At 37.5% G+C, this 26,104-nt stretch overlaps 1 protein-coding gene across 3 annotated transcripts in view; it reads right to left on the bottom strand.

Annotated features, from left to right (window-relative positions):
• Positions 1-8,745: 8,745 nt before the first annotated feature.
• CDH6 (cadherin 6) overlaps positions 8,746-26,104 on the bottom strand; it is a 132,250-nt gene continuing 114,891 nt past the window's right edge. For all 3 annotated transcript variants that reach the window (XM_037798906.1, XM_037798907.1, XM_037798908.1), the window contains 5 exons: positions 24,254-24,390; positions 21,568-21,689; positions 20,397-20,514; positions 20,006-20,257; positions 8,746-14,892 (listed from right to left, as the gene is read on the bottom strand). In XM_037798906.1, coding sequence (XP_037654834.1) covers positions 14,402-14,892; positions 20,006-20,257; positions 20,397-20,514; positions 21,568-21,689; positions 24,254-24,390 — 1,120 coding nt within the window. In that variant the 3' untranslated portion in view covers positions 8,746-14,401. The remainder of the gene's footprint in view (positions 14,893-20,005; positions 20,258-20,396; positions 20,515-21,567; positions 21,690-24,253; positions 24,391-26,104) is intronic.

Below are 26,104 nucleotides of genomic sequence, written 5' to 3'. Positions count from 1 at the left end.
GTCCTGAGACTTGCGAGTGGGTCCCTCTTCCAGGCCATGCACCCCCTGGTCCTCTGCTGAGGGATGACTGTGGTATGTCACAGGTGAGTGCCATCCCCCCAGGGCCAGGGTGGTTCTTAATCCTCTTACTGGAGTCCTGTATAAGAGAATAAAAGAAAAAAAAATCCATAGAAGTTTACAAAAAAGCCCCAGAGAAGCTGAGAGAAGAGGCCACTGAAGCCAGAAGCTGAAGCACCAAAACCTGGGCAAGAAGGACCAGCAGACGCTGGCCATGCACATCATCATGTGACAGAGGAGACCAGGTATTGTGTGATGATGTCTTGATTTGGACATTTTCATGGCCTAAGGACAGTAAGCTTGTAAATTACTAAATCCCCATTGTACAAGCCAACTCATTTCTGGTATATTGCATCTGGAAGCTTTAGCAAACCAAAACATAACCTTAACCCCAAATCTGTTTTTGAAATGCTACACTTTTGAGAATTTTTTTTTTTCATATTTTCAAAGCTGCTGGATGAGATTTTCTGCCACCAGCTTTGACTGTGCAGCACTTCCCCTGGTCGACTCTAATATCTTGAATGTTCTGCTTGCTCAGCACATGCCCTGCCCCATTGGCATATGTTCAGAAGAGATGAATATTGTCTTTCAATGTGTGCATAATGCTTGCCCCTCAGGTATTTAACCTCTTTTTCCCTGATTAAGAAGACCTCCTGCAATATTCAACACTTAAAGAAAATGGTAAGAATTGTCCATAATCCAGTCAATTTCCAAAATATTTCTAAACCTCTTATGAGTCTATTGACATGGAAAACCCTTTGTTGCCACTGTCCTACTCTTAACTGTTCCCATTTCTTGTCTGAATTATTATACAAGCTTCTTAACATGTCTCTCTGCTGGTAATTTCATCTCCCTCCCAAGCCATTCTCCATATTGGAGCCAGGATTATCTTTCAAAAGAAAATCTTATTGTGTCACTGCCCTTCTTCATCTTACAATCGTTACATCTCAGAATACAGTTCAAACTCTTCAAATGTCTTATACTGCTTTTCATGACTTTTTTTCTCCATTTTCCTCTCCATTGTTATCTCAGCTTCCTTCCTCCACCTCATATGCTCCAATCATACTGAACTTTCAAAATTCTCTAGATGTACCATGATCTCTGTCAATTTTGGGTCTTCTCATAGGCTGTTCATTCTGTTTGATGTTCCGTCCCTCACCTCCTGCCTCTTTATTCACTTTTTAGCATAGCCACTATTCTGCTCAGAAGCAATGATGTGTTTCCATTTCCCCACATACTCCTATCATAACACTTAATTATAACTGCTTATTTCATTATCTGTTTTTCCTGTTAGGCTGTAAATCCCATGTGTCTGTCTTGTTCAAAGTTGGAGTCCCAAGTATCTACCACAATTAACATTTATTAATAATCATTAATTGAATGAATATAGAAAGAACATGTAACTTCTGGACAACATATTGGATGGAATGCATGCCTTCACTTAACTACCACCAGAAACTCTACTGAAACCCCCAGAATAATGAGAATGGAAAAGGAGATGTAAGCTGGTAAGCGGTTTCAATTAAATAAGGCCAAAAGGGGATAAATGAGTGGCAACCTACTTAGCAGAACAGAGGAACTGAAAGTTACTATCTATCAAAGGGGTGGGTCTCCAATAAGAAGCAAGCTGATTCATAATGCAAAATTCAGACGTCAGGAATTGGAGGTGACAGTTACTTCTGATTGCCAGGGTGTGAGGTGGCTAAAAGAGACAGATTGGTCCTAAATCTGTGGCAGGAGCAGTTAGATCCCAGGTCCTATTCCCGACTCTGACCCTGCACAGTCAGGTGACTTTTTCACTATTCTCTTCCCATTCCAGCATAAGGCAGGAGGTTTGCCCTGGCAAAGCTGAATCAGAGAGGGCCTGTACTCAGAACAGGATCCCCTTCTTCCCCATGTTAAACTCTCTGAATATTGGCGGCCAGGATTATATCCTCAGGAAGGAGATTGGTGGAATCCTTTCACTGGAAGCTGACTGACTCATGACAAAAGATTTGCAAATGCTGAGATATGGGTTGCTCCAGTGAGACCACCAGTTTCCTTCAATCACCCTAATTAGCCTTTTAGTACCTCATTATTGAATACAAACAGACAGCTAAGGATCACCAGACATTTGAGGAAAACTTCTAATGTGGAAGAAAAAGACCAAAACAAACAGAAAAGAAACTCAGAAAAAAGAGAGATAAGCAGCAGGGAGAAGAAAAAATGTAAACAAAATTACTCATGACGTCAAAGAGGTGGAAAGTTTCTGAGTGATACTGCAAGCAAAAGAGAAACTGATAGATTTCCTTACATGGTTGAGAGGAATTTAAGAACCTTGCCAGAAAACTTGGAGCTGAATTATGGAAAGTATTTGGAAAATGAAGCAAGTTCTAAAGAAGTGTCAATTATTAATTTCAGGAAAAAATAAAGTTGTACAAGAAAGGAAGTGAAATTATAGTAAACTAGTAGGTTCAGCTGTGGACCATATTGACACAGGGATAATAATGTAAAGTCTGAATGATGAAACAATGAATTGTGCTAAAACCATATTGGAAGGATCAGGGAAGAGAAGAAACGTGTGTGTGTGTGTGTGTGTGATGTCTTGTGATAAATCTACATTTTTATTTTCCTTAGTGGGAAGTTCATAGAAAATATCCAAAAATGTAAACCAAAGAAATAGTAGTGTTAGTTTGAACCATCTGAAATTGCTGATGTTGACTGCTTCTCACCCCCCAAAATGGCAATTTCTTATGGTTCAAACAAATATAAGCATGTTATTTAGAAATATGGAAGTAAATACTAGAATAAAAATCTAGAAGAGTCTCTGGGGGAAGGAATGGAGGTGGAGACAGAACTGCCATTTTTGCTCTATACTTCGAGGAACTCTGGCATTTTAAACAATATCTGTATTGATTTAATAAAAATAAAAATTAAAAAAAGAATGCATATGTGGCTTGCCTCCTAATCACATAAGTGAAAGACTCAACTTTACTAGGAGGAATGATTTACAACTAAAATTGATCTGATTGTGCTCACCTTTTCTCCTTTAAGGATTTTTACCTTATAAAAAATGACTGTTAGGAGAGCTTTAACTGAAAAGACAAAAATAGTCTGTTCTAATAGCTCGTTTAGAACTTTAATTGGAAGTTTGGTTGTGTCTTCTTCCAATTAAGCTAATTGAAGTGGAACTTTGATTGGGTCCTGGGAGAGGAGGCGTTCCCCAGCTGAGGCTCAGAGAATAGGAGCTCACTTTAAAAAGAGAGAAATAGCAGCAATGCTTAGGAAGACTGGTGAGCTAACTCTTGAGGGATTTCAATTATTTACTTATTGACTGAGACATGCAGGGAAAGTTGCCAGAAAAGGCCTGAAAAAAAAAAGAGGTGGGGGCAGTAGGGAGCTTCACCTGAGGTTTTAAATAAACCTGTAGGAAGTACTCTTGGAATTTGAATTGGAAACTTACAACCTTTTCAAGATAGAGCACTTGTTTTAATCCCTTTATCATTAGCTGGACAAGTACATGCTTTGCATCCAATAGGTACATGAAAGTTAGAAGTGATGTGCAAACAATATTAGAACTTACTTCCCTTATCCCTTTGAAAACCTTCTTTGCTAATCAAGCTGATCTATGCACAGTTTCTTGAACATACCGTCGGCTTTACTACCTCAACAACTTGGCTTCCATCTCAAATCCTGGTGTGCATAAGGAGCATGACTATAAATGCAGATTCCCAAAACCCAGCCTCACTTTTTCCATGACATTAGGCACAATACATGCAGTACCAAGTCGCTTTCAGATGCTCCATAGCCTAACAATACCTAAATTAAAAAGAAAAAAAAGACTTCAAACTACAAAAAGAAAATTGCAAAAATAAAATTAATAAAAGTTTAATGGTGCATGGAAGAATATTATATAAATTAGCAAACTGCAACTTAATTCATGTAGTCTAGGGAAAGTGTGGGTACATTTTAATATATTTGATAAAATGTGGTTGGGGCCTCCAAAGTTAGGAAAGTCTGACACCTGTAAAGTACATAAAATAGTCTGGATTATTTCTGAAGAAGCATTCAGTGATTTTTACTGTGGGTTCTAGTACTACTTTGGAGGTCCAGCTTAAGTCCTAATACCACAATAAATCTGCCCTTTGACCTTTTCTCACTTGATAGGTATTCAATTCTTGGTATTATTTGCCAAGTTCTTTTAAGGAAGATTTATTTCTTTGGATCCAAAGGGAGGTGGCAATCTGGATTTAACATGTTTATTGTTTTCAGTACAAGCTGTTTGTGAAATATATATTCAATTGTGGTTTAATTTCTATAACTTTACAGGATTTTTTCATATAAATGTATTCAAAAATCAGAAAATACCTTGTCACCATCTTGATTAATGATAAAGAAAAATTGTATTTTACATATGAAGTAGATAGTAAAGTTGTCTTCACTTAAGAGCTGTTCAGAGATAGTTGCAGCTGGCTTAATCTTAATATATTATTTAACAGTATAAATGAATACATTTTTATAATGCTGGAGATGATCAAACATAGGAAAACACTGTAATAAATCAGCCTTAAATTTGAAATAGTGACATCCGAAGGTAACTTTCAGCTCTTTCTCAATCTCTGTCAAAACCATAAGCCAAGAAAGAATTAGGTGTCTGTCTTAAGCTTTTGATCTTGACCTTCTGCAGATGAGAAATAATGGCAATAATAACAAATATTTCTGAACAATAAACATCAGTCTTCCCCTTTTGTGATGGGTAGAAGGGTCAAGACAGAGAATTACCATATTTTTTCTGAAATCCAGGGTGGCCTCTTTCTGTTCCTCCCTGCTCCATTAGCAGGTTAGCCTTAAGTTTTGACTGTTCCTCATCTTCCTCCAATGCCAAATCTTGACATACTTTAAATGCTGAGACACTGTGACATTAGCGAACGGCTGTGGAAAGAAATCCTACAATGACTAAAAGTTGAGTTTCTACTGCCCATAGTAATTGGGTTAAAACAGAAAATTAAGTTCGGTTAGACAGAAATAAGGAAAGATAAATTCCTTTTAGTTTGTAAACAAAGGTTTGTACTTGTTTCTCTGCCACACAGCTTCCTACCTAACTGAGCAGTGAGTTTCAGTGGGGCTTCACAGATGCCGAGCTGTGGGGGTGGAGAACTGGATTCGATAGGTGTTCAAGCCCGAGTAAGTTTTCCTTCTTCCACAACTCCTCCTTCGGTCAGGGAATCTGAATCTCCTATGGAATGACAAGAAGTCCTAATTCTTTTCCTTGTCTTCTTATAGGGCATTGCCACCCTACAGATGGCTCACTACAGTTTGATGTTTGAAGTATCAATATCATCAAAATTATCTTTATATGAACACTTAGAGCCTTTGTAGTCTTGGGTGGAATTTTACGTTTCTTGGGGATAGTTTTACTTAGGAATACTGTTTTTTTTTTTAAATTTTTATAATAGAAATCACTTGAAAAATTAGAGTTAATAAGCAGAATTTTACTTTTCAGCTTTTTTCTTTCTTCAAAGAGCCTTTGGATTGATCTTATGGAGAGGAATGTCTTCGAGACTGTAGCCATCGGCAGAGTCCAACATCATCTGAATTTGTGTAAAAGGAAAAGAATAATCCTTTTCCTTTCAATAAATGTTTCCCTCAAATGGATGGAATTGGGCCATGCATGTAAAGGAGAAAATGTGGGGTTCAATGGCAGGATTGTAGAGCCTGAGTTAAAGAAGTGAATTTAGTTCTAATTCCTGTGATGGAGACCCCTGGGCAAATGACCCCACTTTCCTTGTTTGTGAAATGGGCATGATCCAGCTGGTTATGCAGGGCTGGTGTGAGAACTATTTGAAGTAATATATATGATAATTATTTCTAAAGTGCTGTATAAAAGTCAGGCATTATTATCAGGCACTAAACAAAGTTAAAAGCTTTAATAAAACCTATCCTTTACGAATATAAGGAGACATTTTCTTACCAATGGGCAAACAAGACAGAATCACTGTTAAAAGTTAAGTTTTTGAGAATAAATGGCTCAGTTAGCAATAAAGATGATCTAATATGTCAAGGAAGACATTTTAAAAAAAGGAATAAGTATATTATGGAGAGAGGTAGGAGACAATCTACTTCCTTGAAAGAGCCATAGCTATTCATGGCATATTTGGGAAAGTATTGAGTTCAGGAATATGAGAACTAGGAAAGTGCTCTAAAGAATCAGGGTGTCATTCAGTACAAAATGTTTAGTCAGGCAAACTAAGATTAATAATGGGAAGTTAAATCATAGCAGCCCCTGATGGAAGGGTACGTACAGAGCAGGGTGTGTATCTGTCTTATTACCCCTGTATTCCTCTCACCTTGATCTGTGCCTGGTCCTGGCTTCTCAAACAATATTTGCAGAATGAATGTAAAGGTTCAGGAGTATCACAGAGATAAGATCATTCAACTAAGCTGAAACTGATATATGAATTGGTCAAAGAGATGTACACTTACTGTCTCAGATTTATGAAATAAAGATGTGAGCTAATTATAATAGCAGGCTGAGCCTTTTTCCTTACTTATTCCAAATTGTTGACAATCCTAAGACCAGAATGCTCTTCCCAAACAACAGTGGTGGGTAGTCAACCACTCTTGGAATGAAAGAAAACACGTCTCTTGCCGGAGCCCTTAATGTCTTAAGTTTGGAATAGCAACCGGGTCATTGTTGTGGCTGCTTGGACATTCCTGTTAGGGATTCCAAAGCTACATCCAAGAGACCCAGGCAAGAGCATATCTGTTCATTAGCAATGTCTGCACGGGCATTGGAGGCAGGGATGGTGGGCAAACACCTCTTAAAAAGTGGGTGAAGGTTGAATTTGCAAGTGACTTCCTACGTGCTCTTATGTTAACACCATTATGATTAATATTTGATATGGTTTGTTATGGTGAACAAAACTGGGGAGAGATGCCAAGCTGCTGGTACTCACCAGATACACATGTGTTTGCCCACATGACCCAGCCTCTGCTCAGTTTGGCAACACGTGACTGAGTCTGGTCAATGAGATGTGAACAGAAGTGGCATAAGCCACTTCCAGGTCCTGCTCTTAGGACCTGACCAGAATAGTCATCTGCTCATTCTCCATCCCTGTGACAGCAACCTTGGATGCAGTGTGTTCCAAATGGCAGAGCCACAAGAGGGACAAAGACCCATAAATCACCCTGGACTTTGCAAGAGTGAAAAATAAATTTTATGGAGATTTCAGATTTTGTCTGTTTCAGTAGCTGAGGTTAATAACTCGAATCCTAATAATCTCATGGAAGATTGTTTGTTATGGTGATGGGAAAGGGTAGTTTAACCCATCTAGATGTTTGCAGAGGACAGCTTCTCTGAAGTGGGCCCTTAGACACTGTATTGCCCACTTCCTGCCTATGTTCCCAATAGGTCGGGGAAGTTTCCTAGCATTCTGCAGTCCCTGCTTGTTCTGTCTTTGCCTCAGGCATGCCACAGCCCTGGGGGTGGTGCAGAGTTGGGAGAGGTGGGGTGGTATTTGGCCCTAGGGACATATTTCATTGTGGACAATAGTGTACTGTGTACATATCCTTCAAAAAATCATGTCTGATTGCAGGATTCTCTTCTGTGGGTTTCTGTTTCCTACCAACTTCACTTTAGACCGAATGGCAAAAAACAAAAGCAGAACAACCACAAAAAAAATCAACCAATCTGGCATTTGTTTTTCTCTAAGTTCTGGTGCCACCTGACTTTTCCAAGCCAGGTCCTCCTAGGGACTGCAGCTCAGATCAATTGCATTGCTTAAACATCCGTTGTCTCTTTTCTGTTTTCCTTGCCATTCTTTTGGGAATGCCTTTCTCATCTCCTTTTATCTCAATCCTACTAATTCCTAAACCTCCCACACAGTTTTTCCTTCCTGTGATCTCCAGTAACACTTTCATCTGTACCTTTCTTAAGACATCTGCATGCCACCTTCTGGAATGTACTACAGTTATGAGCTTAAGCTATCTCTCCTTCTAGATCATGAGTTTCTGGGGAGAAGGGAAAATATAACAAGCTGGCTTACTACTGAATGTTCCACAGCATACAGTGGAGGGTCTAACGTACACTGAACAAATGAGTGAATAAATGAAAATCTCATTTGTGAAGCTATGTATTCTCCCATTTAAAAAAATTATGGAATGGCCTCTGTAGAAATAAGAGGCAGTTGAAAAAAGAATGAGCATGTAAAATATTATAGCTCTGAATATGCTAAGAATACTTTATTTACTCATAGAATCAGAATACTAGAAGGATTTTATTCTTAATTCCCTCTGGTCTGGCTCTTATTTTTTCTTTCTTAAATCAGAGACCCATAGACAATTTTTTTTATGGGAGTGAAATAATGGATGGAGATTTGGGAAGGGCAAAAATATAGAACTGTCCTTTTTATCCAAAGCAATTACCACAAGGCTAAACAGCTTTCTTCTTATACAGCAATTCCATAAATAGCAATATAATTCTTGATGTCCCAGCAGTAAGAAGCCTGCAGGGCAGTGCCAATGTTATATACTGCTGGCTGGGAGAATCTACAGTTTACAAGCTAATTATTATATAGCAAGTCGCCTTTTAGCTATCTGAGAGGTTAAAACAGCAGATCTGGAAAGATAAAATGTGCATCAGCAGGTACATTTGTTTGTCTCTGTAATTACAAATACTAGTTTTAGAGAATTGGGGGAAAAAAAAGCAAGTTAGAAAAAAACAGTTTATTAAGTAATATCGTATAAATAACTTGTTACAAAAATTGATTTGCAAAAGGCATATTTACTCTTTGTGAAAAATCACTTTTTAAATTGCATTCTTTTCAAATTTGAAAGTCTAAGGAAACAAAACGGAAGAAAAGAAACCATTTCAAGGAGTACATATTTGCCATCTGACTGCAACAAAAGGTCCGGGCAACACTGAGCTACAAGGTAATTGTCTCAACCCTGTTCTTTAATACAGAAAACTTTCTGATGTAAACTGTGAAGTTATGAAAATCTGCCTAACTAGATATGTTGATGAATGCTGAGCAACGACTGTTTCCATCAGTTGTTCCTGTTGCTAAAGACATGAATGTTACTGAGAAAAACGACATGAATTGAGCACTCCAGCCACTGAAACTTCAAGTGTGGCAGCAGTTTCAATTTATACTTGGGAGTACTTTTAATTAAAAACAATCAATACCCAAACTTTATTTTCTGGGTTTAAAAATCACAAATCACAGCAGGAGAATGCCAAATTGCCTTAGCTTGTTACTACTGAAGACGCACATAGCATTTTTTATAAGGCCTATTCTTATGCAGTTTACTTTCAAAGCAATGAAAAGAATCACAAACAAAATAGTAGAGTGGGCTTGAAGCATTCCAATGCTTCTTTTGAGCACATCAATTTTACGTTTGCTACACAGCATTCTCCCAGAATGCCTAGTAATTCTATACATTTGATTCTTTAATAACCACTAAACTAATAGATCATAGAAAACTAAAACCTTGCAGAAGGTGCCTCCAGACATATTTACATAAATAGTGTGGTCTCACAAGGTAAGGCCAAGATTGCATTATAGTGGAATGCTTTTTCCGCAACGCTGGTCCAGGCCTCATCTGTCAAATTAACCCCATTTGAGGAGAGATTTGAGTTTGTGGTCCATGGGTTTAAAAAAAAAAAACGAAATTAAGCAACTTGTAAAAGCTCTTTTGAAATTAATCTAATAACCCAGTGGCTCTCTGGCTAAGTGCCTCAGTCCTGTCTGAAATACAGTGGGTAATAGTCTTACTTTGCATTTGACCTCCTTTCAGGTCTTTCATCTTCCTACTGGCTCTGTTGGGCTAACATCCCCACCCCCAAATTAAAAAATGAAAATCCTAAATAAATAAGGTATTACAAAATAGGGAGTAGATTAAAGATTGTTTCAGCAATGCTTAAATTAAATTGATGATGCAGAGACCATAAACTTCTGGCTTTAAAAATGAGCTATTTCTTCATTGTTGTTGAACAAGTGTGTAAGTCAACGTATTTCCTTTCTAAGAGGATATTGCTCTCCATGTTAAATATGGTTGGGGTCTGGCATTTTATTTTTAGTAGAGAATTACCCCTTTAAGAAAATTATTCCATAAATATGCCAAAGGGAGATTAAAAATGCTGCAGCCATAATAGTCCCTGAATTTTTTTAAGGAGACCAAGCTGTAATTCTACATTCTCTGGAAAAGAAAGCTGCTTGTTAGAGCTTACGAAATAGTACATCTTCCTGAGACCAATTCACCAAGTGGTAAGTCTATCTACTCTTATAATCTGATAAAGAAGGTCAAATCGTAGTGTTAATTTAAACACAATGCACTGCTTGGATTTTTTAATCCCCTGCCACAATATCACAACTCAAAAAAGATGTCTTCTAGATAAAAACATAAAAATAAAATTACACGAAATGATCCTTTTCAGAGGATACCTTTAAAAATAGTAGGGATCATGACTTTGTAGAGTTCTTCCAAAGTAATTCCACCACTTCATATCTACTGACCAGGGTAAAAGAATTTTTACTGGTCCTGGGGAAAATGAATGTAGCTGATAGAGTATCCGATTTAAACATTTAATTTACTCTTAGGGATCAGTTCTGTCCTTTCCTTTCCCCTGCATAGGATTTTTATGGGCCTCAAATATACAGAATCAAGGAGTGCCCAATTCAAAGTTTATACATTATTAATTCCACTGAAACAGACATTTCAAAGCAAAGCTCAGCAAATCAGGGCATCTAAATTTTATGTACTTCAGTAGTATGTAAGTAAAGGAAACATTCTAAAGTTAACTTGTATCCATAATATTTGGATTCTTCTAAGATAGAGATTTAGTTTTAAAAAACTTTTTACACAACTTTTTGGGAGCTGATAATGAAAACTAAGCCATATTTTTAAAAATACTGAGTTAAAATTGAATTGCCAGGTTTTGTTCTGTCTGAAAATGGAGTCATTTTGGATCTGAACCTCCCTTTACTCAACTGTATAGAGAAGCTAGGAAATTTCTAGGAAAAAAAAAACTCCACATACATTTGCTATGCCCAGACTCCCTTTCTTATGATTCTATGGAACTATCTTTACTTCCCTCTCATTAGAGTTATTTACTTATTTGGGTGCAAATGTTTTCAGGTCTTTCAACAGAAAGTAGTCATGAAGTGAAGGCGCTTTAAACTTCTGGTCAAAGGCTGAAAGTTTTTAAATTTTCAGCTTATTCTTGGGAACATCTTTGCAGTTTGAAGAAAATTTTCCATTTTGAATAGAGGGCAACAGAAATAGTCAGAAAGGTCTCCAAGTCCTTGAAACAGCCCACCAAAGCAATCTGCTTATATTTAATAAATTTTTGTTTTTCAGCACTTAAGGCAAATAGTAAAATGTTACTTTTTCCCAGTCTTCTTCCATCTTCCTCATCAGTAACATCTAATATCAGGAAAGAGACAGTGTGACAATTGAGCAGAAAACTAGTTTTTCTCCAGCAATCATTCAGCTATCTTGGTCTGGGTTCTAGCACTTACAAAAATAAAGGGAAAAAAATCTACAAAGGAATGGTGTTAGAGCTGATATCTTGTTGGGAAGGAAGTGAGACTCTTGCAGGAGGATGAAACTGTGGCTCTTATTTGTTTTGAAGACATCAAAGAGTCTTAATTGTAGGAAAATATCATTGAAATTTGTTACTTTGCAGGACCTTAGTACTAAATATTCATCCTGAGTCTCAAAAATTATCAATTTCTTAGAAAAGTAACTTCATCATCAGCTTTTGTGGTAATATAGTAAACATTATTAATCCCACTGAAATGGACATTTCAAAGCAAAGTTCAGCAAATCAGGGCATCTAAATTTTACATAATTTTAGTTAGTCATAGTAACCTGTTCCGAATACAATGTGGCATTTTCCAAGTGGGATAAAATACCCTACTAATCACAGCTCAAATATTCTTCTCTGGTATAACGTACTTTCATTAATAAGGAGAAAGTAAACTTATCCTTAAATATTTGGAAGCAGCCATTGTCAACCGTCAGAAATTCGAATTAATGCCAAAAACTCAAAAGGAAACCTTTCCAGGATGCCTTTTTTTTTCTTAAACAGAGCTATCTTGGTTCAATTTGTTACAATGACATGACACATAAGGACAGAGAGCTCTAATTTTATAGTTAATCATGTGATTAAGATGCTGTTCTATTCCTATATATAACTAATTCTTATTACTTTAACTCTACTAAGTTATCTTTTTTTCAAAGCTTACCTGTGACTATGATATATATTGATTCATTACAGTGAAGCCCTCTTGTAGCATTTTGTTTGCATTCTTCTGTGTGTGTGTGTGTGTGTGTGTGTGTGTGTGTGTGTGTGTGTGTGTACGTGTGTGTGAACTAAAATAAGAACACCCTATAAGCAGGAAATAACCCCAAAATGAAAACCTTCTTAGTGTACAGGGCAGTCTATTACAAAATGGGAAACCATTCAGGAAACATAAGGAATAAAATGGGTAACTAAAAACAATACGTTTCTTTTGTTTTAAAGTTCCTGTCTTTACTTCCTAGATAATATGCCTATTTTAAAATTTAACAAAACAGTGTGTTTCCAAATAGGAAATATGTGCTGATGTGACATTATCCTCAAATGGAAATGCACTAAGGTTATCTGTAGAAAATTAACGTTAATTGAAAATAAATTCTTAATACTAACAAATGAAGTCAGCGTATTCTTAAGTACATAATATATATACACAGTTGGCTTTTAAAGTTTTTTTTTTTAAAAAAAGGATGTTTTCATTACAATACCTTTGGAAATTTCTGATCACTGAACAATGTAAGATTCTAATGATAACAATCATTAGAAAAGCCTTATAAAATAAATGATTTGAACCTGCCAAAAGGATTAGTTCAGTTCTGTTAGGTCCTTTGGATAATAACTGACCATGATGCTAATTGCATAATTAGAAAAATAATAGATTGGATGGATTTTACATTACTTTTCTGTTGTAGTTTGAGACCATTACTTTATCACTAGTTCAATGACAAAGATGGCAGGGTTGCCAAGGAAACAAAGTTAAAAACAATGGAAAAATATGAATGCTTTTGAAAGTCAACTATCATTTTAATTATGATCTTAACCACTTTTGTTGAAGGGATTCAAGTTTTCCTTTTGTAAGCTACTTCCAAACATGTAATATGTAGATTTTCACTGCAATCCCAGTGTCATCCATCTATATCTATCATGTTATATAAATATATAGATGTTCCCAGACATGAAGGATGGGGTATTAGATTTAAATGAGGCTGGCTTTTATCTCTCCATCAAACTCCAAGAGCAGGATTTGAGCTTTATTTAATCTAACTTTACTCATTCACAATAATTCTGTACAAAGTATCTGACGAATATGAATTATTGTACTTCAAATTGCTACTTTCAAGTATATAAGAATAATACTGACCAAAACTACAAGCAAGGAGGTAAAATTTGTCTTAGAAAAATTCATTCAGGGACTTTTTAAACAATTGGACTTATTCCTTTTTAGCCTACTGAAGGCTGAAATAATTTCAAGTGATCTATGTGGTGACCAAAACTTTAAATATGCTAAATATTTCCTTCCTTAACATTATTAGCCATTTCCTGTCTCCCCCTTATATGGTGCAAGGGAACCCTTTCACATATCTGATGTACAGCAAATTGTGAACAATTGGCAAGGAATGAAGTCTCACTAAATTGTTGCTGTTGTTTTTGAATGCTACAGTTTAATTTGCTTCCATTCGTGAAGAGGATTGAGAATCCACTGGTGGATTCAATATTTTGAATAATAGTTGGTGCCAGAAAGATTCTTGAACAACAAACAGGATGGGCAAATGCCATTTGTAGTTCGTTTGTGATAGAAATACACACCCATATTTAGTTTTATTGTTTCCTTGTCAGCTGATATATCAGGAACAATATCACAGTTGTTCCTTCCTCATCTCTTTCGCTAGAATTATATTTTTACCATTAAAGCACAATTTCTTACCCCATTAGCATGTGAAATGCACAGTTAGGGCTGCCGTCTGGCCTGACTCAGTGAAATGTAGTAAAGAGACTAGGTCAGTGGAAACAGGTGAAATCTCTGCTCCTTATCCTCTCCTTTAGCACGGTGCCTGTTGGACTGACTTGGTAAACTGGATGCACTAGAAAATAAAGATTTGCCCCTTGGAAGCTCATAAAAGTGTACTAGAAAACAAGTCTCTAACATTTGATCCACACAGACTGCAGCCATTGACTTTTGGAAGGGGCAGAACAGAGAAACCCTTCACAGAGTAGCGCATAAATATAAAGAAATTGCCACTTCACAGCTCTTTCAGTGTGGTACCGGAAAATGAAAAAGGCAACGGATTAAGAGTCTTTGTCACTGTCCACCCCTCCGTACATATCCGCGAGCTTTTTGAACCGAGGGCCCCAGTCACTAAGGTAATCGTACTCCTGATCTCCATCCGTGGTCACCGACTCCAGCGAGCTCAGGGAATCGGCCACCGAGCCAGCGCCTTCGTACGCGTAGGTGGCCAAGGAGTCGTACGGCGGAGCAGTGGGGTCCGTGTCGTTTTCCTTCAACCTTTGGTTAATGAAATCTCTGACATCAGTGTTGTCGCCAGCTGTTGGAGTCCGCCGCGGCAGGAAAAGGGCTTCGGGCACAATGTCCCTGCGTAACTTGTTGTCCTCCATGGCTTCAGGATTCCTCAGCGTGCCGATGTCAAAGGCCTGGGTGTCCTCCTCTCCACCACCTTCATCGTTGTAGCTGACGATGTTGTCTCTGATGTCGTCTTTGGAAATGATCAAAGGTTCTTTTTTCCGCTGCCGCCTCAGAGCTGCAAACAGCACCACTGTCACTGGAAGTGGAGACAAAACAGAAAGGGAAGGGAAAGTTAATTTGCCTCCCAATTAATGTCAGGAAAAAACACTGCGCTCCAATGTGGAGTTTTAAAAGTTCCCTAGAAAACTGCAGACTTGAATTTAATTTCCTGAAAGATGTACTTGCCTCCATGCACGATCGAACCAGAAAGCCCAAAATGGAGTAAATATTTGAAAGAAGGTTACATTTTAGTAGAGGATAAAACACCTTCAGATTTTGTCAGTAGTTCCTTTTTGCTGTGAAATGGCAAACTAGTTTAAAGGTAAGGAAAACACTTTTTTTTTTTTTTTTTTTTTTTTTTTTTTAAAGAGCTCAGCCACAGTGAAAGTACTGCAATAAGAGTGCAAATTATGCCGAACACCTACAATGCTCAGAAAGCGAGTATAAGGACAAGGCTGGCACCTTCAGGGACGTGTTGAAAGGTTTGCATAACTACGCATCTAAAATAACTTTTGCACTATGCCTTTTTTTCCCTTGAGAAAAGTGTAAAATTAGTTTCAAACCCAAAGTAGACATTTGAATGTTTGCATACTTTTCTATAAAGAAAGGAGTATTATTACTGGTAATACCTGGAGAGACCCAGATATAATTCAAAAAACCATTTGGGACCTCAAGATCAGCTAATTTGAAGGGGACAGGTGCCAAATTACTTCTATTTGAGTAAAACAGAATAAACACATTGAAGTGTTTATCTTTCAAAAGTTCATTTTCTATAACTTCATTACCCAGAATGTTCATTCTTCTGATTTTCCCTTCGGACTCAAATTAGGGGCAAAGAAAGAATTGTATTTAAATGGCTCTCCTTGTTTCTTTATACTTAGGTGGGACACAGCTGGCTCCCTGTGGGGAAAGGTATTTACGAATGGACTTATGGGTGGTGGAATAAAACAGTGACATCTCAGAGAGAAAGCAGCCCACCCAGGCAACAAAATGCAGTGCTTAAATAGGTTTGTAGAGGAAGTACCAATTATGTCTCTTAACTCTCTCACCCATAGCATGGTTCAATTTTTATGAACTATGAAAATTGGATTATTACAATAGGAATTAAAAGAATAAGGGCTTTTCAGTGGGTTTGTATGTCTACCTATGTAATAATGGATATATGCACACCCATGTGTCCGTATATTGAAATTTCAGGCATTAATGGTATTAAAAGTAATAATTTATTGTATCTGTTGGAACTTCCTTGTGCCATACCTGTGCCAAGCGCTTTATATAGCAAACCTCATTTTATTATGCTAATAACTCTACAAAATAAACACCATTATTATAACCTCATTTTGCATAAGAGAAAAGTCAGGTTTTAGAGATGTCACATGGACAAGCAATTCCAGTCCAGGTCCATCAGACTAAAAAGCCCATGCTTTGATGTAGGTTTGCATTATAGAACATTTCTAAAGGAAACGCAATCTTGCCATTTTCACTTGTGTGGTTATGTAATTTTACACACTCTCTTTTGCTGCCAGAGTATTTTGATGCCTCAGTTGTCGTATTCATTTGGGATATTCATTCATTCAATAAGTATTTGAGTGCTTGCTCTGTGCTTGAGATTTATCAACCAAAAAAAAAAAAAAAGGTAAGCCCTGTTCTAATAGAATCAGGAGAAATGGACACAGAAAAAATAAACAGTAGGTATAATAATTAATTATTGGAAGCTGATAAATGCTATGTAAACAAGAAAAGGTAGAGCAGAGTAAGGAGGACAGGAAGGGCTTCTGTGCATGTTTGGGGGATTGTGTATGTTTTTAGGGGTAGGTTGCATCACTGAGGAAGTGACATTTGAGCAAAGACGTGAGGACTTATCCAAGGAGCTATCTGTCAGAGAGCGTCAGGGCAGAGGAAAGAGCTAGAGGAAAGCTCTGGGGTGGGAGTGTGTCTGGAGTGTTTGAAGAATAGCCAGGGGGACTCTGTGGCTGGACCAGAAGGGGGGATGACAACTCATCAGGCTCTTGGTGTAAGCCTTTCACCTTTCCTAGGTGACCAGTGTGGGGGCAGAAGGACACCTATGGTATATCCTTCCCTTTGGTTTCCAGTGTGACCAGTGACATGGAGTCACAAAACAGATGGTTGTAACTAAGGGCGACCTTTGGGATTAGCTGACAGAATCAAGTCATCTTGCTCTCAAGTGATTTAACCCTGATATATACAGTTCCTTCAGTAATTTAAGGCAAGATAGTGGGCATTTGTCACGTTCTAATTCTTCCACAGCTTAAATGACCTATGTCTATTATTTTAGTCCTCTGCATGTCTGAAGTGATTTCTTGAAAACACAATTGTCTGGAAAGAGAGGGCACAGTAATTTGAAGACATTTATTCACTTTTTAATTCTTCCACAGCTTAAAGTACCTGCATCTTTTCTTATTTAGCCCCAGGAAAATCTGAACAGAATTTCTTGAGAATACAATTGTCTAGAAGGGAGATCTTTCTGAATGCTAACTTTTATAAACTGAAAACATGATTTCTAAGCACATAGAGGAAAACCATTTGAGAAAGTAATTCTCTGATGAGGTGCTCTTACGGATAATGCAGCCCCCCCAGAGGGGGAGGGGAAGAACCTGGACAAATTGGTGCTCAAATGTCATCATATTTCTAGAAGGTAGCATGGCATTGAAGATCAGAAGACCTATGCTAATTTAAGTGATTTGACCATTCTATATTTCTATATAGAGAAATAACAATACAGTGTCCAGTGTCTTCAAGAATGAGTTAATGTGAAAGTTTTATATAAACTCTGAGGCACCTTTTGGGGATTAAATCATGCCCCCCATAAAAGGCCTGTTTAGGTTCCAATCCATTTGTGAACCCATTTGTAAACAGGACCTTTGAAGAGGTTATTAGTGAAGGTGTGCCCAAACTGGGCCTTAATCCAATATGGCTGAAGTCCTTATGTGCAAAGGAAATTGGACACAGAGAGAGGGAAGCCACAGGGAGAACCCAGAAGCTGGAGGTTGATGGGACCTGGAAGAGAAAGGATGTGTATTGTCATGTGACAGAAAAGACAAGGAACCCCAAGGATTGCCAGCCAGCCAGAAGAAACCGATCCCCTAGAGGAACCAAGCCTTCTAGTTGCTGAAACTATGAGTCAATAAATCCCTGTGTTAAGCCAACCCATTGTATGATATTTGCTTTAGCAGCCAGGAAACTAAAACAGCACCATAGAGACAAGAGATGTGGTCATTGTTTTTAGTGTTGTTTCCTTTTGTGAAATACCAGATATCATATGATCCATTTTCTTGATTCCAGATTTTCTCCTATATCAATGTGGCTTTTCTTTTTTAAAAAAACTCTCAGGTTTGCCCTTCCTCTGATTGTCCCTTTTGAGTTTGGGTTCTCTTTCAGCCTGGAAATTGCCCCACATTCCATAAGCTCACAAGGGAGGTAAGTTGCAGTGTGGAAGCACCAAGCTTCTGGGGGCAGAAGACACAGGTTTGGAACTTAGTTCTACCACATATGTAGTATATGATATATTGGCTCTATGATTTGACATTCTGTAGCCTCAGTTTTCACATTTAAAACGCAGATGAATATATACCAGATGATTCTGAGGAATGAGAAAAACATTTATAAAGCCCCTTGTGTGACGTCTAGCCCACAGTGTGAGCCTAGTAAAGGTTAAATCTCATTTATCTCCTTTTTTATTAGGTACAGAATTCAGAAGAGATGAGACAAAATGTGGGAGGCAGTGGGGCAAATTAGGAGTGCTGAGGAGACAGTGAATTCACTGGAGGAGGGAAATGAAAAGGGCAGATGAAGTGAATTAGTTGGAAAGAAGAAAAGGAGGAGGAGGAATGGGGCGATGGTGAGGAAAGAGAAGAAGCAGAATGCCATGAGAGCCCACGGAATCCTACCTGAGAACAGCCCCGCCAATCCAGGGCTTCTAAAATTAGCCTTTTTGAGCAAAAAGAATGTTCATATCCTTTTCTTCCAAAATAATTTTTACAGACTCACACCATTAGAAACACTGATTTGTCTTTGCACACTGTCAGTTTTATTTATCCTCATAGCTTAAAAATATTTTCCCCAAATCTTAGTTGACAAAGAAAATCACAGTTCTGTGGTTGAGTTTTGAGGCTTCTGCTTTAATTAGCAGAGCTGATCTGGAAGCTCTTCAGCAGGGATCCCTTAGGCACTCAGTTCTTGGAGAGATGTAGGACCTCATTTACTCTCCTCAAAGCCGTTATGTCTTCACCCCCCTCCCCATGTAATCCAGGTTAACTCTGGCTCCTTACATTTTTTATGTTTCTATTTTCTTAAATTTCATTGGTAGATAAGCTTTTCCAATCTTGCTTTTATTTTTGGAAGGATTGCGATAGCTAACATTTGATTTCTTATTTCATGAGGAGTCATGGACAGGGCTTCTTAGCAATTGGAGCTTGGCTTGTGAGCTTAAGTTACTTGGGAAGAAAAATTTCACTTGAATCATCATTGGACCTTGATTTCCTCTATTATTAATTTATTTCTTGTGGGTCCCAGATTTATTTCTTTTGTCGCAGAGGATAGATATTACCGAGAGCCTGAGAAATAATAGAAGTTATATACGTGGCAACCAGAGGTCAATGTAAATAAGGCAGTCATTTAAATGGGTAGATCATAATAAATTTGCTGGGTTAAAGAAAATTTCTTAGTGTTTATTTTCCTGTATGAGAGAGAGAGAGAGAGGAAAAGTCATCATACTCCTCTTTCTACTTCTCCGATTATCTTTAAACTTCACCTCTGTCGAAAGGGCTCCGTGCTAGATGATGTTCACTCTTTAAAATTTAACAACATTTTGCCAGGTTAAATATTAAACAACAAATGAAACACAAAGGGCACATATATCACCCTCACATCCCCTTGAAATTCATTCCTGGTCTGATTGACAAAAGAGAATGATTCCCCAGGTAGACAAAGACATGGGCAAGTTTCACATCTGTTCAGTCTCCAAAGTCATTCAAGCAAAAAGTAGTTCATGGTCGGATAGCATACACAGTCTCTACTCACCTAGATCAGGCTGTATGCCTGAATGGGGGAGGCGGATAAATGTACAGTGTCACAGTAACAGTGTGCGCCCCTCACCATGGGGAGATGGGAGGCAGGGAGAACCAGTTTACCTAGTAGGATCACGATGCACAGAAGGATGGCTATCAGAGCCCCCGTGCTCAGGCCCGTGGGGTGGATGAGGGCCTCGGCCGTGCAGGACTGCATGTTCCCGTGGTGGTCACAGGCACAGACTCGGACCGTCACTGTCCCAGTGCTGCTTTGGACTGGGTAGTCGTTGTCTGAAATAACCACAGGCAGGAGGTAGGTGCTCATCTCATGTCTATTATAGCCATTTTTCCGTGTTAAGATTCCTGCGGTGTTGTCTGGAACCGGAAAGCAAAGTGGTGAATGTATGTGGATACTGCAACGTGTCGTGCCAATTGTGTTGGGAAAAGAGAGACGATGGATACAGAGATATAAATATAGAGATACTGATACAGAAGGTAACTTGGGCTCATTTACCTTTGTTGTCTTGAATGGTGAAGTTTGAGCCACTGGCTGCTTCAGGGGCCAAAGAGAAGGAGAATTGGTGCCCGCTGTAAGGGTCATCCTTGTCAATGGCACGTAGGGTCTGAATCAACTAAAATAAAAACCATAAAGCTGCTGTAAAATTTTGCTAACTCAAAAGTGTTTCTCACAGTTTTGCAGTAAATTTCTTGACTAAATGATTTTTTATTTTAATTAAAAAAACAATAGTCTTTAAAAAAACACCAATGAATCCACTTTATTTGAAGAACTGGTAGGTTAGAAAGCCTTAAAGCAGGGGATAATTCTTTGTTGTGGGGGCTGTCCCATGCATTGTAGGATGTTTAGCAGCATCCTTGGCCTCTACCCACTAGATACCAGGAGCTCCCTCCTAGTTGTGACAATTGAAAATGGCTCCAGACATTGCCAATGTCCCCCGGAGGACAAAATCTCCCATGGATGAAAAGCAGTGCCCTAGGAGTGATACAAAGCTATAACATATCAATAATCTATGACGACAGTGCAACTGAAAATGGAGGCACACTTTGGACAACCTGTTGAGAAATGCAGTCCTGGCCTATACATAAGCTATCAACTTTCAAAAACGTAAGAAAATGAGTATTTGAAATGCAGTAACTTAAGCTTCCCACTTTAACGTGTACTTTAATGAGGTACTTCCATTGTGACAAACTGTAACCTAATTTTTATATCACTGGCAGCAAAGACAAATGTGTAAAATAGTAAAAAAAATTCATGGAGTTGTATTATTCATATAGATAGGTAATGCAAATAAGTGAAGATACAGATTATAGGCAATTGTAAAATATGTGCTAGTTATTACTTTCAAGTATAGTGGTAATTAAAGCTATCTTTTCACCAATAAAGCTTTTCCCAATAAAGCTGTGACTAATCTATTTCAATGAAAACTTAAGACTGACTTGCAGTCAGTGTCAGTCTTTCAGACAATGAAGTTCCAAGTTCTTAAAAACTGTTTATTCTCTTTTGCAAGTTAAACATTCATCCTGGTTCTTGTTTATACTATTGATTTCCTTAGCATTCACTTCATAGATAATTCAGCACTAGCCCTCAGCTCTGTGTATCAACTTAATTATTAGATCTAAATTTATCTGACATTCTACATTTGAATGTATTTTCTTAAGAAACTCACCTGATCTGCCTTTGCTTTTTCACAAACAAAGGTTTCATAGAATTCAGCAAATTCTGGGGCATTGTCATTGACATCTAGAACTTTAATATATAGAGGTACTCGGCTGCTTTGCTTTGGATTATCTGCAACATGCCAAAGAGAGAGGACTATGCGTTCATTTGTTGATCACCAATCCCCTTTAGACTCCACTCACTTCTTTCTTTCTCATTCATGCACAAATTCCCCAAGGCTGCTGTATCACAGGGCACTAAACACCAGTGTGATCATGAAAAAGTAGAATGAGGTTGTTTGGTACTTTGGGAGTTAAGATACACCTGACCGAAATACCCAGGAGAGAAGCTACTGGTGTTGATACAGTACAACTGCATAATAAACTTAGGTTAACAAAAAATTAAAAAAAAAAGAAGCTATCCAGGAAAGACATTTTAGAGGCAGATTTTAAAGGAAGTGAAGGGTGTAGGTAGATGGAAAATCATGGGCAAAAAGAAGGTGGTGCTTATGTGTTTGTGTGTGAATGAACCTCCAGAATACCAAAGGATTGCTATAGGTCTTAGTTTTTTAGCTTGAGTGCTGAACAAGAGCTAGACATCATGCTAAGCATTGTGCTATGTTATCTCATTTAATCCTTACAAACTTCTGAGGTAAACATTTTTATTGCCCCATTTTATAAATGAGGAAACTGATGCACAGAGAAGTTAAGTGATTTGCTCAAGTTCACAGAGCTAGTAAAGCGTGGAGCCTGGATTCAAACTGACTCTGAAACCCAGGCTGTTTATACTGAGTAGTGATAGAGCAGAATTGATGTTTGAAGATATGAGCTAAATGAAGTCTCCAGGGTAGTGTGCAAGACAGATTCCTGATCTAGAAACCAGGGGATGGAATCTCTTACCCCAGTTCTGCTCATTCACTTCTTATGTTCATTCATTTGCTCACTCCATAGATATTTAGTGAGCATCCAATGTCTAATATGGGCCAGGCGCTGTTGAGGGTGCTGGGACACACAGGGAACATAGCAAAGCTCCTGATACCCGGAGCTTTATTCTAATGGACATAGACAAACTGTATACACTTGGAATATATTGTGTCAGATGGTAAGTGGAATGGAGAAATTAAACAGAGAAGGGGATAGAGAGAGATGGAGGTGCTGTTTTAAGTGGGATGACTGGGGATTCCTTCTCCGATGAGATGTCCTTTGTGTAGAGGTATGAATGAAGAGAAGGATTAAGCCATTTGAATATTTCTGGCTCCCCAGGTAGAGGAAACAGCAACTGCCAAGGCCCTAGAGTGGGAGTGAGCTGGTTCCATAGAAGCCCTTGGATTCTCTTTCATTGAACATAATTAAGAAGTTTAGACAATTATATTCCTAAAATCTCTTGCATCTAAAATTGTACTTATACTATTCTTCCAAAATCAGAGCTGCAGAAGATGAACTTGTAAAAGGCCTTTATTATTAACGCTTTTGAATGTGTCATAGAAACATTAAATCTTAAAAACAGAAATTTTTAGGCACAAAGCTTACAATACTTATGGAATGATGTCTTCAGTAAAAATAAATTGGAATGAGATCCTACACATACAGACACACAAAAACACTCACATTTCATCATGCTATAAAAAATAGCCTTTTTCAGTGGGAAATAATTTTGTAACTTTAAAGTCTTAAGTGTACTGTGTCATTTGTATCCACATCTGTCCATTGACATAAATTCAGAAGAGCAAATTCCTACCTAAAAAAATTATAATGCGGTCTCCTTAGCACTATAAAAAATCAATGCTTCACTTTGCCCATATTGGTTATTTATTATTCCACTCAATATCGTTTGGCCACTTCAAATCTCATGGGTTATGCTGGCAAAGAATACAACTGAAATATACTGTCTGATGTGGAATATTTCAAAGTAGATACCCAAATGAGCTAAAAATGTTTAGGACTTTTAAAATTAAAAACATGAACTCAAAATGAGCTTGCTTTTAACTTTTAGATATTATTTTAGAGATTGTATTTCTTTTATGTACTTAGGTCTATACTCCATGTTCACATTACACAATTTTCATTGAGTGTAATAATTTTAAATTAAGGAATCTTTTGGCACTAGTTCGCTTTGCCTTACGTTTCAATGAAGCTGCTATAGTAACTCATTCTAAACAGTTCATTCATCACTTGGTGATTTCTATTGCTTACTTTCATTTACCATGAAAAAGTGGAAATTTGCGTCTTTCAGACCTAAAAATTTCAACCCTAAAGAAATTCTGTAGAAATCTGGAGGATGAATATTCAAAAAATTTCTAAACAATGTCTATGTTTTAAAACATTCTTGATTCCCCCCAACATACACACAATTTCTAACATGTTTGTGAGTCCATTTTTTTTAGCTGTTTCTGTAATGTTCTTATTTATAAGGTTTTTGGGATCAAATCCAAGTACCCTTTCAAGCTCATTTGAGATTGCATTCCCATTGTATTATTTCCAAACTGCAGAGCTTCTGCAGTTGCCTCTCCATTTATAAATGAGCCAACACATGTCTAGAAGAAACATTACTGCAAATCATTGCAGGGCTCTTTCCCTCAACACGTGTCGAGTGGAATCATCAGTGCATGGTGATGAGCTTCAGCCAAGCTTCACGAGTCCTTGCTGGGACTCCGACTCCATCCATCAGGGACAGCAGTGGAATTAGGTCGGACTTACTGATCTCTGTTGCTATCACCGTAATATTGTGCCACAACAGCGTTTCTCGGTCAAGAAGTTTCGATGTAAAAATTGAACCATTTCCAGAATCAATGTTGAATATTCTGTCCATATCTGTGTGTCGATCGACAGAATACCTGAAAATGCAGAGGAGAATTTAGAAAAGTTTTTTATGTATTTGCTATTCTCATATCCTAAAACTATTCACAGAATACCTCTTACATGATTTTTTTTTCTACCTGTAGTGCATATTTGCATAACCATAACAACATTGAGCAAAATATTCTGAGAAATTGGTTCTTTACAATTAGGTCTTAGTGGTAAACCCCCCAGAGAAGTTACAAGATTTTGAGAATCACCACTAAAGTTTCTTTTTTATATGTAATTTGGATCAATTTACATAGTAACTGTTGCATTTTAACTCAAGTGTTTAGAACCTCAGAACTCTAACGTGTGTGTGCATGCATGTGTGTATTAGTAGGGTATTGCCATTTTTCTATTATAAGAGTTATGCTAGAGGAATGTAAAGATGGCTAATGTGTTGAGGTTAGCGTGGCAGGAGATGGAGATTGGAGAGGAGATTAGGGAGGCACCCAAAGTCCAGATTGTAGAAGGATGGGCTGGCCACAGTAAAGAGTTGGGATTTATTTTAAGTGCAGTGTACATCTACTGAAGGGTTTTAAGCAGGGGAGTGTCCCTATCTAAATAATGTTTACCAAGGGTCACTGTAGTTGCATGGAGGAGAATGGATGGACAATGCTATCACCAACTGATAGAAGAGGAGCGACAACAGGATTTGGACCCAAGATTGAGGAAAATCATAAGTTCCATTTTTGATATTTGAGACAGAGGTGACTTAGTTAAGTCCAGGAGGAAGTCTGAAGCTCCAGTATGAAGCTCAAGATAAAGCTGTAGGACTGGCAACCTAGATTTCCCACTGAACTGCCTGGAAAGGGAGAAAAACACTAAGGGCAGATCATTTAAAGGACTAATGTGAGAATAGAAATCCATAAGGACTAGAACAGTGCCTACAATAGAATAGGAACTCAATAAACATTTAGGAAGGGAAGTTTCAAGAAATTCAAAGAAAACCCAGAGTGGCATCACAGAAATCAAAGGAGAGCTTTCAACACTAAAATTGTTGGGAGACTACCATATTTGGAGAAATGTTATTTTATTTATAAATTCATTGCTAGTTATTGGAATAGCTACCTAGGGGGAAAAGTATGTGTATGTATGCACACTGTTTTTTGGGGCAGGAGGCATTAAAAGAAAACCCAGAAGAAAGTTGGTATGTTAAGGCTATTAGGAACAAAAAATTGCCCATGTCAGCAGGATTCTCAAAATTTACATCATGGTAGGAGCTCTAAAAATGTAGACTGAATAAAACTACAATTTAATTCAATGACCTAACTAATCATATACATGTGGAATTACTTTGAATGCTTTAAGAAAAATAAACCCTTGTTACTAACTTGCAATAGAGTACCATGTCCAAGATTCTATTTCAATGAATTATTTTGATTTAAAATATAAGTAGTGAATTACAATAAACAATACATTTTATCTTCATAGAATTTATTTTTGTCATTTAGTGAGGGCCTAAATCACAGTTGTTCAATTATTTCAGGTGACTTTAAAGAACATTAATGAAGTTCACAAAGGATATATCAAGTTAGGTTTGAATTTTAGTTTCAATTTATATAAACCTGAGATTTTTATTATTGAAATGGTTGAAATAGATGAAATAGTTACTGCTTACTCCATTTATGTCATAAATCCACATTTATTAAGAATTTAGGCAACAACTTACTTGACCATTATTCTTTCTTTTTAATTTGAGAATGATAA

The sequence above is a fragment of the Choloepus didactylus genome, chromosome 11 (assembly GCF_015220235.1).
Source record: "Choloepus didactylus isolate mChoDid1 chromosome 11, mChoDid1.pri, whole genome shotgun sequence".
NCBI lineage: Eukaryota > Metazoa > Chordata > Mammalia > Pilosa > Megalonychidae > Choloepus > Choloepus didactylus.
This window is presented reverse-complemented; position numbering and strand designations above follow the sequence as displayed.